General features: G+C 38.0%; 1 protein-coding gene across 1 annotated transcript in view; it reads right to left on the bottom strand.

The window, feature by feature from the left end:
• The window catches only part of LOC127971088 (scavenger receptor cysteine-rich type 1 protein M130-like), a 91,165-nt gene that overhangs the window by 21,532 nt on the left and 56,948 nt on the right, over nucleotides 1-12,685 (bottom strand). The window contains exons 7-9 of the mRNA XM_052573868.1: nucleotides 8,144-8,446; nucleotides 7,776-7,913; nucleotides 7,507-7,698 (exon numbers count right to left, since the gene is read on the bottom strand). Of these exons, the coding sequence (XP_052429828.1) occupies nucleotides 7,507-7,698; nucleotides 7,776-7,913; nucleotides 8,144-8,446 (633 nt within the window). The remainder of the gene's footprint in view (nucleotides 1-7,506; nucleotides 7,699-7,775; nucleotides 7,914-8,143; nucleotides 8,447-12,685) is intronic.

Raw genomic sequence — 12,685 nt, 5'->3', positions numbered from 1 at the left:
TGGACCCGAACATCCTGTGTGTAATATAAATGTGGTGTTTAGTGTGTGGCCATTGAAAATGTGTTCAGATATATTTTCTATTGTAAATATTGTATTTATTTGTAAGTCGCTTTGGACAAAAGCGTCTGCTAAAGGATTAAATAAATATATATTCTTCACAGAAAATGAGCCAAGGCCAAAGTGTCTGAGTTTGAACAAATAATTAATCGTATCATTTTTATTTTGATAAAAAATGAAAACGGGTCCAACAGATCCGAACACCAATGTAACTGTCACAAAAGTGGCATCACGTTTTTACGTGTGGGCAACGTAGCTCCGAGAGGTCATTGATTGACACATGGGTTGCCCTATCACAGAGGCACAGAGGTCAGCAGATTGACAAGTGAGTGGGGGGGGGGGTGTCCGCTCTCTCCTATTGTTATGGTGCAAAAAGTCAAACTTCAGAGGCATGTCATCAATAACCTTTAATGGAATGTAAATGTACATCCAAGCTTAGCTGCAGGAATCTGCGAGGGCAGAGAGGACAAGAACATTAGTGCAGGCTTAGTAACAATTATTCTTATATGGTTGTCTATATACAATAAACATTATAGTGCTGTCAAAATGAATGATTAATCCAAGTGATTAATCAAAAACTAAAAATGAAAAATAACTCATCATCCTGATACCTTCTTGATTGATAGCTTCCTGTATTCTGTACATACGTCTGCTATGTCCAGTGTTCGGGGTTAACGAGTTACAAAGTTGGTAAAGCCTATCACAACATTGTCAATCACGTCATCAATCGCAAACGATAATTTATTAAAACGTCTCGCTACCGAACTTCCTACAGTAGCTTAATTTGTGAAGGAGGAAGAGAAAGCACCCATTTGGTAAATGAGCCAGAGAGAAATAATAACTTTTAAGAAGGGTCCAGTGCCTTTTCGATACTTTTAAAATGGTACCGGCTCCTGAACGGTGCCTGAACCAATACTTTAAAAAAAAGAACCTCAAAAAAAAAAACCTATGGATAACTTTAAAGAACTTTAAAGAACTTTAAAGATAAATGTATTTCACAGTTGGGTCATTATTTAATACAAAACCACACATAATTTTTCTACTGTATCTCTGTCACTCACTCTGATATTTAGTTGAGTGCTGTCAGTCACGGTCTTAAATCAGTTCTGTGAATTACTGTATGCTCATTCTTTATAAAATAGCAACAGTCGTTTTTTAAAATACAGTACTGTGCAAAAGTCTTATGGAAAAGAAAAATGAGTATTTTCACCCCAAAAAAGGGTTTTAAGCCAGTTATTTATATATTTTGCTGTAGTGTGTCAGTAGGAAATATCAGTTTGCCATTAATAATAACCTATAGTGTGATTTTGAATGCACAAGCAGTCTGACAACGGCAAAATGAATGTTTGGAAATGTAAACTGATATTTTCTACTGACACACTACAGCAAAATATATAAATAGCCGAACACCATTCTTTTAACCTTGTTTGTAATTTAATATTGATCAGGTATTAAACAAACCATTTTTCAAACAATATTGTCTGTTAGTTTATTCCAGTATTAATAAAGATAAGGCAAATGCACAATATCTTGTTGAAACAAAGCTCTTATGGAACTGTTGTGTGATTTAAGAGAAAAACAGATGTTATATAAGAACTTATTATATTAGGCAGAGACCACTGTTGGATGTTAATTCTTGTCTGATGTCTAAATATCATACAAACTTCAGGAGAATTGGCACCAAAAACTTTGGCATAGTCCCCTGGTGTAACAGGATTTTTCTAATGTGCTAAAAAAAATCCCATTTCAGGGAGGGGGGTCCCACAGGGGGCCCCAAACACTGGCATGGTTTGTGTACCGCTGCTGTTGGTCATCAGAGCAATCATGTAACTTTGTAAATATTTTGACCAACAGAGAGAGCTGCGAGCGTCCCTAAAAATGTCAAATCAATTCTGCTCCTAAGCAGTGTTCAAGTGTATCCCATCATGCATCATTTTCAGGAACTTGTTGTGCCCCGAAATCGAGGAAAACATTCCACTGTAAGTTAAAATAATTAGATATTATAATGCTGTTGTAAAACAAAGCTTTTTTTTTTTTTACGTTTTATTGAAACAAAGATGATTATGTACATCATTTACAACAGTTTTTATTGCTTAAGAAGCACCACAATTATTCAATTGTGTTGTCTGTTATAGGGACGACTGAACAGAAACTTAGAAATTTATTTTAAAATGCTAAATATTGAAAATAATAAAAAAAATTACATGTGTGTTCAATTGTTCTACACACCCTTTACTTTTGGATTACTTTAAGATATGTAAATCAAAAAAGCAATATCTAAGTACTTTTATTTAACTATGACTTTAAAATTAAATCTAATAAACTCTATAGTAAAAAGTATTTTAAACTATTAAAAATCGTTTCTTGTTTCACTAGCTATTACAGCCCGTATATTTATATAAAAGGCTATGCAGGCATCTAATGGCTATGCAGTTTAGTACTACAGGTTTTATTTTATTATTATTAATTGGTATTTATTTAACATTATTTTATTTCATTGAATGATCCGGGTGGGGACTCTCATGTTAATTTCTACATTCTCAGGCTCATTTTCCGTTACAACTTGTACAACTTACAACTGCAGTTTTGCACACCATGGAATTTTAAATTAAAAACAAACACTACATTTTAGCTAACTTTATTATTTCCATGCTAGTCGGACTCGTAACTGCAAATGTTCAAGTTGGTTGAGTATTCTTTGTTAAAGCAGAGTCTTCATTCATAGTTTAAACTGTACAACTGTGTTATTTCCTTTATCCTCTTTGAAAACATAATATCTGTGACAATAATTAATTTACTGTAGCAGCATCTTAGTCATCTCTCGTTTGAGAAGAATAATTGTAGACGGGTGTTATTTGCGGCTCACGTGAGTCAACATGTGTCAACAGAACCAGGAACTGTGCAGCGCGAAATACATAGCATTATGCAAAAATATATTTGTACTCTCCCATTCACTGCTATCGAAGTTTACCCAACTATAACAACCTACGCTGCTGAGAAACTGGTTTATTAAACTGAGCTATCTTGAGGCTTATCAATTTCTTAAAATTTCCTGTGTGAATTTTCCCAATCAGTTACCACTATTTAGAACAGGAAAGAAAATGTTACTATTAATTACATTGTGTCTAAAATTTAATTGAATTTATTAATTTAAATTGTATCATTTTTTTATGTACATGGAATGTTTTTTAAAGTTCTAAGATAATTGAGTCACATTTATTTTACCAAGGTGTAAAGGTTTTTTTATTTTATTTATTTTTTTATAGCAATATTAACACTGATGTTTCCATGAATGGGATTGTGGTGTGCAGTATTGACCATTTAAGGTGATTATGGATATTGTTGTTGTTTATCAATAAACTATGTTTTATACGCATTTGTTTTTTTTTTCAGTTTATTTTTTAAAGTCATTAAAAATGTCAATAGCAGGAAAATGGGGTTGGGGGGGGGTTGTGTGAATATAACTGAAATTAGGGAAATGATGCCTTGAAGCACCCTATAGGTGGTTCCTGGCCATCCTAATAAAAGGGTTCCTCCAGGAACCATTGAAGTTCTTCAGAGAAACACCCCAGTTAGAGCGGTGCCTAGAGGCTCTTCAGAGGGTTCCGCTGGTGTGGCGAAGTGAAGAACCCCAAAAGGAGCCTCCAGGTTTTTACAGTGCCTGTGGTTATGCTTTATAAGGTAAGATCTCAAGTTTGATTTCAGGGTTTGTGTAATGTCTTATTATAATACTCATAAGAAGTCTAAAAAGTTTTCTTTTTATTGATATCAACAAGGCCAAAAAAATACAAAACTCTCAAAGGCTTAAAAGTTTGAATACAAAAAGGGATGGGTGGGTGGGTAGGCGGGGGTGGTATAAAAACCTGAGTTTTAACATATCAATATCAATATCACTCAAACTTTGTTCAAATTTGTTGAACCGAGGCAGTGGATGATCACTGAGCCGAATGCCCCACTTCTTTGTTTGACTCCTCCTCCACATCATCATAATCTGTTATTAAATACAAAATATTAAATCAGGCTAAATATTTTAAGTCTTCACATGAAAACATTGACTAAATTAAAATAAAGATGTTAATATAATGAGAACAAAAGGGTTATAATAACTTACCCAACGGGTTTCTCACATCTTCACTGACACTCATCACATCATCATACTCCTCCTGAACTCTCTCTGATCAAGAATGACAAAAAAACATGTCATATCAGTTTATAAAACAATTTCTCATTTGAAGGATCATTTTTCCCTTGAGTGACTTTATTACACAGAACACACATCTGAGGCCTTGTCCACAATACACTGATATTTTTATAAACAGGATTTTTCCTCCATTTAAAAAAAAAAAAAAAAAAACGTGTCCATTTAGTTTATTTAAATTATGCATTTAGCTGACTTACATTGCATTTAGGCTAACAATTTCCCCCCTAACATTTGTTCCATGGGATTCAAACCCCCAGCTACAGAAGATGAGCTACAGAAACACATGCAAATACACACTATGAATGAAGTGCTGTCAAGAGCATGTGGAAGTTGCCAAACCATCAAGTGGCGATGTAAAAGACAATAAAGCCTTGTTGGCCAATCAGAAGCCTGAAAAAAAAGTGCACACTGCGACATCACAAGCTAAAAGTTGCTACACAGCAACACTGCAATCAGAGTTTCTGAAAATCTTCACCCTGGTAGGAGTTTTTAAAAAGGCTTGTGTTCAGTGACCTGATACTGTGTTTGTGTGTGTACGAACGACCAAACCACACAGAAACAGCTGCAGTTTTGAAAATACCCATGTTCTTGTGGACAGGGCCTGATACTTGTTACGTTTCCTGTGTGTTTTCTGTCCTTGTCTGTTGTGTGCCTTGTTTGTCTCCATTGTCAATCTTATTAGTTGCCATAGCCACTCATTTAACCACACCCATCTGCTTGTTGCTATAGTAACTCATTAGTCTCTTTTGTTCTCCAGTGTATCCTCCTTATTTTTTCTGTAAGAGTATGTAGGGCCTTTTGTAAATTTTACCTCAAGTCTCATCTGGTAGCTATTTTAAGTTGTACAAAACACCCATTTTTGCTGCTTGATATTGCAAACTGATGTGTCTTACCTTATTATTTAAATGTATAATCTTAATTATAAACACACTGGTTTGTAATGCAAAAAATGTTACGGTTTACTGCACATTGTTATTTTTCTCATTATTTCCCTACAGGAGCTAATGAACCAAAAGTCTCACATTCACCGAAAATGACTTCTGTGTTGAAAATAAGATAAAAATGTATAAATGGCCCTTGGGTTTCTCTTGTGTTTTGTCAGCTGTTGAATGTATTGCTGCTTGTTTTGGCTGTGTTTCTCTTCCGTGTGTTACTTAGATCTGATCTCAGCCAGCTTTCTCCAGCACATCACAATACTCATGTAAATATGTGAAGGGTGATTAAAAATGTAGTTCTGTGCATCTCACCTGTTAAACCTCGAGAGCTCGGTCTATTAATGATGACATCATCATAATTCTCTGGTGTGTTCACTACAAATGCAAATATGAGTCAATATAAGTGTAAACCAAAAACCCATTAAGGCAGTAATTTTAATTATCTGTAATTATCTTGATTGTACAGTGATATATATATTTTTAATGATCAAGTAAAACACCTTTTTTGATATCAGAGTTGTGTTCGCTTGTCATGACATCATCATAGCTCTCAGGTGTGTCTTCTACAAATTCACACATTCATTACATTCCGAACAAATTTGAAATTTCTGTTTTAAATATACTGTAATATTTTGATTTAAAAAAAATATATTATATGCTGTTGTAGAATAAGGGAGTGACACCTGTCTCACGATCTGGTTTCAGTCCATCAGTGATGACATCATCATAGTATCCCGGTGTGATTTCCTTCATCATCTCTTCTGCATCAACACACAATATGTTTGGATATAAAAGCCAAAATATATTATTGCTGCAGATCATAAGACTAAAAAATTATTAGGCCTATATGTCATCTGGTAATGAATCATGTGATCAATTTAAAAGGTCACTGACCTTTTAGGCCACTGCCATTCGTGACATCATCATAATATGCAGTATTGAACTCTTTTGCTAAAAAGAGGAGAGCAGACTGTTAATATACAAGTAAACAGCAGGATTTGAATAGTATTGAGTCATTTATCAAATATAATATGGAATTACTAGTTACAGTTTTTCATTATATATATATTTTTTAAAAAAATATGAAATTATTATGTGCTTCAGTTCTTTAACCTGAGAGAAGCTCATCAGCATCTTCATACCCAGAATGCAGTTCTTCAGAGATGAGACTCCCTGTTAAAGAAGAGCAGAACAGTCAGAAACATGTTCATCATTACAAACAGACTGAATCCTCTTTCCTTTCGATTATAAAACACTGTGTTAGTGACAACACAACAAATTACTTTATTACTTAACACAATTACTTTATTATTTAAAGCATTCAATAAATAAATCCCATGCTGTTGAGGCCTATTAGCAAACATATGACCCAATTTCTTACTGCCTTCCAGAAATATACACAGGAAGAGACAAACACAGACACACACCTGCATCTACTGTAGATGTACAAACATATAAGTCCCTGCTTATGACCCTCTAAAAATACACACAGGAAGAGACGCTGACTGACACACACACACATACACCCCCCCCTCTCTCTCACACACACTCACACACACAAACACACACACACACACACATGCACCTGCAGCTCTGTGGTTTTCTGTCAGGAATTCTGTGGTTTGAAGCAGGAGGTTTAACAGGACTAATAATAGATGAACATCAACTGTCTGACAGACTCTTATTAATGATATTAAATGAGATTGATGGCTCATGTCTCACCCCTCTGAGTGAAGTGATTGTGTCTGTGCTGAATCTCCTCATAAACGGCCTCAGACATCGTCCTGTGTCTCCTCTTAGAGAGAGCTGTGAGTGTAGACAGACAAACCTGCTGTCAGTTCACAACACATGACTGATCACACACTGAATAAGACACAATATGACAGTCTCTGGATCTCTCCTACCTCTCCTCATCACTCTGTTCTGCTGAATCAGTATAAGCAGTGGCACTAAGAGCAGTAAGAGCACAACTCCCAGAACAATCACAAGCACTGGGAGAGACTCTGGTGGAGGAGTTTGTGGAGGAGAGACTGATGTTGAGCGCACTGAAGGAGAAACTGACGATGTTGTGGCAGGAGTAGTGGAGACTGACATGTCTGACAAGCCTGTCAAAACATAATAAAATTCATGCAAATGACTTATTAATTACTCAACTATTATTAGCATTAAAAATATAAATCTTGCTGTGACCTTCACAGGTGAGTGTAACAAGCTTCTTGCGGGAGCAGTCAGTGTGTTTATTCAGGGAGAGAGGACAGTCCCACAGGTGAATCTCATTTCCTCGGCACTCAGATTTGTTCATCCACACAACACCTTCACCAGCACCAAAGACTGAATTCCCATCAGCCCTCAGTGCTGCTCCACAACCCAGCTGCCTGCAGACCACCTGAGCATCGCTGATGTCCCACTGATCATCACAGACTGAGCCCCACACAGCGTTATGATACACCTCCAGCCTCCCAGAGCACCGGCCGTCCCCTTCAATCAGTCTGAGAGGAACATGATCTAAAACAAACACATCAGCACCGACCAGTGACAATCACCGACAATCAAGATGGCTTTAAATGTATGATGTAACTTACCTGAACACTGTTTCTGGTGAGGAGATGGTGAAATTGAACATGTCAGACGACTCCGAGGAGATTCCTGATTCTCCTGATCCTCCTGATTCTCCTGATTCTCTTGATTCTCTTGATTCTCCTGATTCTCCTTATTCTCCTCTGAGTTTAAAACATGAAGAGAACTGAACATTAGCACTCAAGGGACAGAACATCTTTTAGTGAAACATATCAGTGTGAAAACATAAATTAAGCCTCATAAATCAATGTATGCTCTCTTCATCAGCTAACTTTAGCTTTTCTTAAACTTTAGTTTACTCACAAAATATAAACATTGTGTTTAAAGAAACATGACTACTGAGACCATTTACATCATTTAAATATCATCTCACTTGAGCAGGTGATTTTGGCCACTTCATCATTATCACAGTCATTCTGTCCCCAGGGTGAAGATGGACACTGCCACAGATATGAATCATGTGGTCGACATGTAACTTTATCCAGCCAGTTAGGAGCTGACTTCACTCTTGCTGGAGAATCAGACAAAACACCAGATCTTCCACAGTTCAGCTCTTGACAGATCAGACTCGCTGTGTCTCTGTTCATCTGGTTCCAGCACACATTACCCCAGGATCCATTGTAGAAAACCTCCAGATTCCCTTCACATCCCTCAGTTAACCTGATCTCTTTAAACTCTAGATGAAAATGAAAAGAAAATATAATTTTAAAATTCCAAAATTGAAAAACCTGTGCATTACGGATATGTGAAAGCGAAGTAACATGTGGCCATGTATGGTGACACATACTCCGGATTAGTGCTCTGCATTTATATCATCCAAAGGGCACACACAGCAGTGAACACACACACGGAGCAGTGGGCAGCCATTTTTTCGCTGCAGCAGTTGGGGTTCTCTGCCTTGCTCAAGGACACCTCAGTCCTGGTATTGAAGTTGGGAGAGAGCGCTGTACATTCACTCCACCCACCGACAATCCCTCTCGTTACGAGACTCGAACCCACAACCTTTGGGTCTGACTCTCTAACTTTTAGATTAGATTAGATTCAACTTTATTGTCATTGCACATGTAAGGTACAAGGCAACGAAATGCAGTTAGCATCTAACCAGAAGTGCAATAAGCAGTAAGTACAGAATATACAAGGTCTACAATATGCACAATAACTATACAGATAAGGATTATGGACATAATTTACAGATTTTTAAATACTATCAGCATGATATACAGATAGGTGTACTATAAACATACTATACAGATGGATTATTTAAAAGTGTATGAACACTATAGGTAGAAACTGAACTATGAACACTAGTGCAATGGACAGTAAAGTGCATAGAAAATATTTCAGTGTGCAAATGCATTACTCAGTGTTTCTGGATGAACAGACAGTAGTGCAAGTAAAAACAAGTTTACTGTTTTTGCTTGTTGTAAATAAATAAGTAAATCATTCAGATGTAGTGATGAGGAGGGGTGAGGAGTCTGTGTGTGGTTTGGGGGGGTGTTGAGGGGTGTCAGAGGGCAGAGTTCAGCAAGGAGACAGCTGTAGGGAAAAAGCTGTTCCTGAATCTGCTGGTCCTTGTCTGGAGGTGTCTGAAGCGCCTCCTGGAGGACAGGAGGTTAAAAAGTCTGTGGTCAGGGTGAGAGGACTCCTTGCGAATGCTGCAAGCTCAACGTAAACAGCGTTTCCTCTAGATGTCCTCAAGAACAGGAAGTGGTGTCTCTGTGATGCGTTGGGTAGTTTTCACCATCCTCTGCAGTGGGTGGCCACGACTTCCCCAATAAAAGTTTTTTTTCTAAAACCTTAATATTAATTTTAAATATGATGTAAAAAAAAAACCACCACTGTGTGTTTAAAGTGAAAGTTGTGACATTTGCCAAGCATGGTAACCCATACACAGAATTGGTGCTCTACATTTATCCCAACCAAGCACAAACACACACACAGCAGTGAGAAGTGAACACACTGTGAACACGCGGTGGGCAGCTATAGATCCAGCGCCCGGGGAGCAACTGAGGGTTCAGTTCCTTGCTCAAGTGCACTTCAGCCATGAGTATTGGGGTGGAAGAGAGCGCTGTTCATTCACTCCCTCCCACCTACAACTCCTGCCAGCACTGAGACTTGAACCAGTGACCTTCTGGTAACTAGTCCAGCTCTCTAACCATTAGGCCACAGCTGCTCCACGAACATTAAGTGGATGTGTTGACAGTTTACCTGAGCACACGACTCCTACATCCTTCTTGTGTTCACAGTCATGTTTTCCCCAGCCTGGAGAAGAGCAGCTCCACAGGGACGTCTCATTCCCCTCACACTCCACCTCATCCAGCCATATGCGTCCAGAACCAGGACCAAACCAGGCTGGTACCGGCTGGTTACTGAGGGCCACTCCACACTGCAGCTGTCTGCACACCACATGAGCATCTTTAATATCCCAGGAGTCATCACACACCGTCCCCCATGAGCCGCTGTGAAAAACCTCCAGCCTCCCTGCACAGTCTCCCCCAGAACCCACCAGCCTGATGGACCCCCGACCTGATATTCAGAGAAAGAAAAACACATTATTGATCACGAACAACTGAAGAATCTGTCCAGATGTTGTTCTTCTCACCAAGGCAGGTGATTGACAGCTGTTGTGTGGAGCTGCAGTTGAGAGTTCGTGGAGATCTGCAGTTCCAAAGATGAGCTTCACTCCCAGAGCACTGGAAGCCCGTCACACACTCATGACTGTGTTCAGGACTGGATGAAGAGGAGCTGGAGAAGTTCAGCACAGAGCCACAGCCCAGCTGTCTGCAGACCACAGAGGATTCAGAGAGACTCCAGGAGTCCAGCAGAACTCTTCTCCAGACCTGATGGATGAAAACTTCCACCTCCCCCTCACACTGTCTCTCTCCAGACAACCGCACCAGACCGTCATGAAGAGCCAGAGAGGAATCTGAGTGAAAGATCTGACATTTTACTAAAATACTGCAAATGTGTTCTACAGAGGAAGATTTATATAATAAATTTATTTTATATCAATATTACATTAATATAAGTAAATTCAAAATTTAAATGACACAAGCATTAATCTTCAATCTGAAATCTATAGGAAATATATACAACATTTTGTATAATATTGTATATATATATATATATATATATATATATATATATATATATATATATATATATATGTCTTCCAGTAGCATAATGTCAGTAAATGTTACAGTAATATAGACTCACTAGAGCAGATGACTCCAACATCTCGTCTATGAGAACATTCAGCTCGACTCCATGAAGAGATGGAACATTCTGAGAGTTTTGTTTCATTCCCGTCACAATCAAACACATCAGCCCAGATTTCATCATTTCCCTCTCCAAACCAGTCTGATCCCACAACAGACACAGCAATCCCACAATTCAGCTGTCTACAGAGGACACTGGCAGCTCTCATATCCCAGCATGCATCGCACACTGTGCCCCATTTACTGAAGTAATGACGTTCAACTCGACCAGAACAGATGTCAGGGCCATTTTTCAGTCTGAGATCGGTGTAACCTGGAGAAAGAACACAGAGTTTACTGAGATTTTAAGTAAGAGAACAGAGATAATCTGAGTAATTCTCATGTTCTTAATTCTGTTTAATACAGTCACTCAGGGCCTATAATGATAAAAAATAAATAATAATAAATAGGTTAAACAATTTACCAGAACATATCAGTCCGACATCATTTTCATGGGTGCAGTTTGTATTATTTAAGTTTGATGATGGACAGTGTTGAATGTGTGATTCATTTCCTCTGCACTGAATCTCTTGTTTCCACATCTGAGCGTCTCCTTTGTCAAAAGCAGCTGCTCCCAGCACCTGTACAGGAGCCCCACAGTCCAGCTCTCTACACACAACCTCTGCATCCTGCTGGTCAAAGACAGCATCACACACTGAACCCCATCGTCCTCCAATATACATCTCCACTCTCCCAGAGCAGAGATGAGACCCGTCCACAAGTCTTGACCTTCCATAGTTTAAAGTTTCTGATTTTATTTACAAGAAAGAGAAGATCATCTGTCACTATGATTATGATACAGACATAAAACAAGAAGCAAGTCCTTTAATTAAACTAAAAGGATGAAAGTGAGAAGATTAAACCATAAAATATGCTAATTATCAATTGTTTATTGTTTATTGTAAAATGGATCCCCATTAGCTGTCACCAAAGTGAACGAGCTAGTCTTCCTGGGGTCCACAACAAAAAAAAATCTATTAATTGTTTATGAATTGCTCTGAAAACAAATTACACACAATTATTTTAAACCGCATATCAGAAGTTAATGGATGAAATCTGATCAGCGATGCATTAACAGAGTGATGTATGGAGCAGCTCACCTGAGCATCTGACTCCAGCATCTTCATGATGACCACAGTTATTGGCACCCCATCCATTTGATCTACAGTCCTTCAGTGTGGTCTCTGATCCACTACAGGCCACATTATCCATCCAGATTGATCCTGATCCTTGTCCAAAATGAGCACCACCCAGAGCCTCTACAGCTTCTCCACATCCCAGCTCTCTACACACCACTTCAGCTTCAGTCATTTCCCAGTCATCATCACACACTGTTCCCCACTGACCATGATGAACCTCGACTCGACCACTACAGGGACTGTTACCACCAACCAACCTAACAATTTCAAAATCTGTACATGAAAGAAAGATATTTACCCACATTAGTAGTAGATCATCCTACATTCATAAGCAGGATATGGCAAAGTAAGTTCCAAAAAATAAAATACTAAGTTCCAACTGGACAACTAAATCTGGTTAAGAGAATATTACAAATAATCTTATCATCATTAAATTAGTTGACTGTAAAAGCTCTAATCATTCATAACATTTATTTCATAATTTAATTATCAGTGTCACTAGATCTTGTTTTCTAAATA

This window comes from Carassius gibelio, chromosome A4, assembly GCF_023724105.1.
Source record: "Carassius gibelio isolate Cgi1373 ecotype wild population from Czech Republic chromosome A4, carGib1.2-hapl.c, whole genome shotgun sequence".
Taxonomy (NCBI): Eukaryota; Metazoa; Chordata; class Actinopteri; order Cypriniformes; family Cyprinidae; genus Carassius; species Carassius gibelio.
The sequence above is the reverse complement of the archived record's forward strand: the minus strand, read 5'-3'. Positions and strand labels throughout refer to the sequence as shown.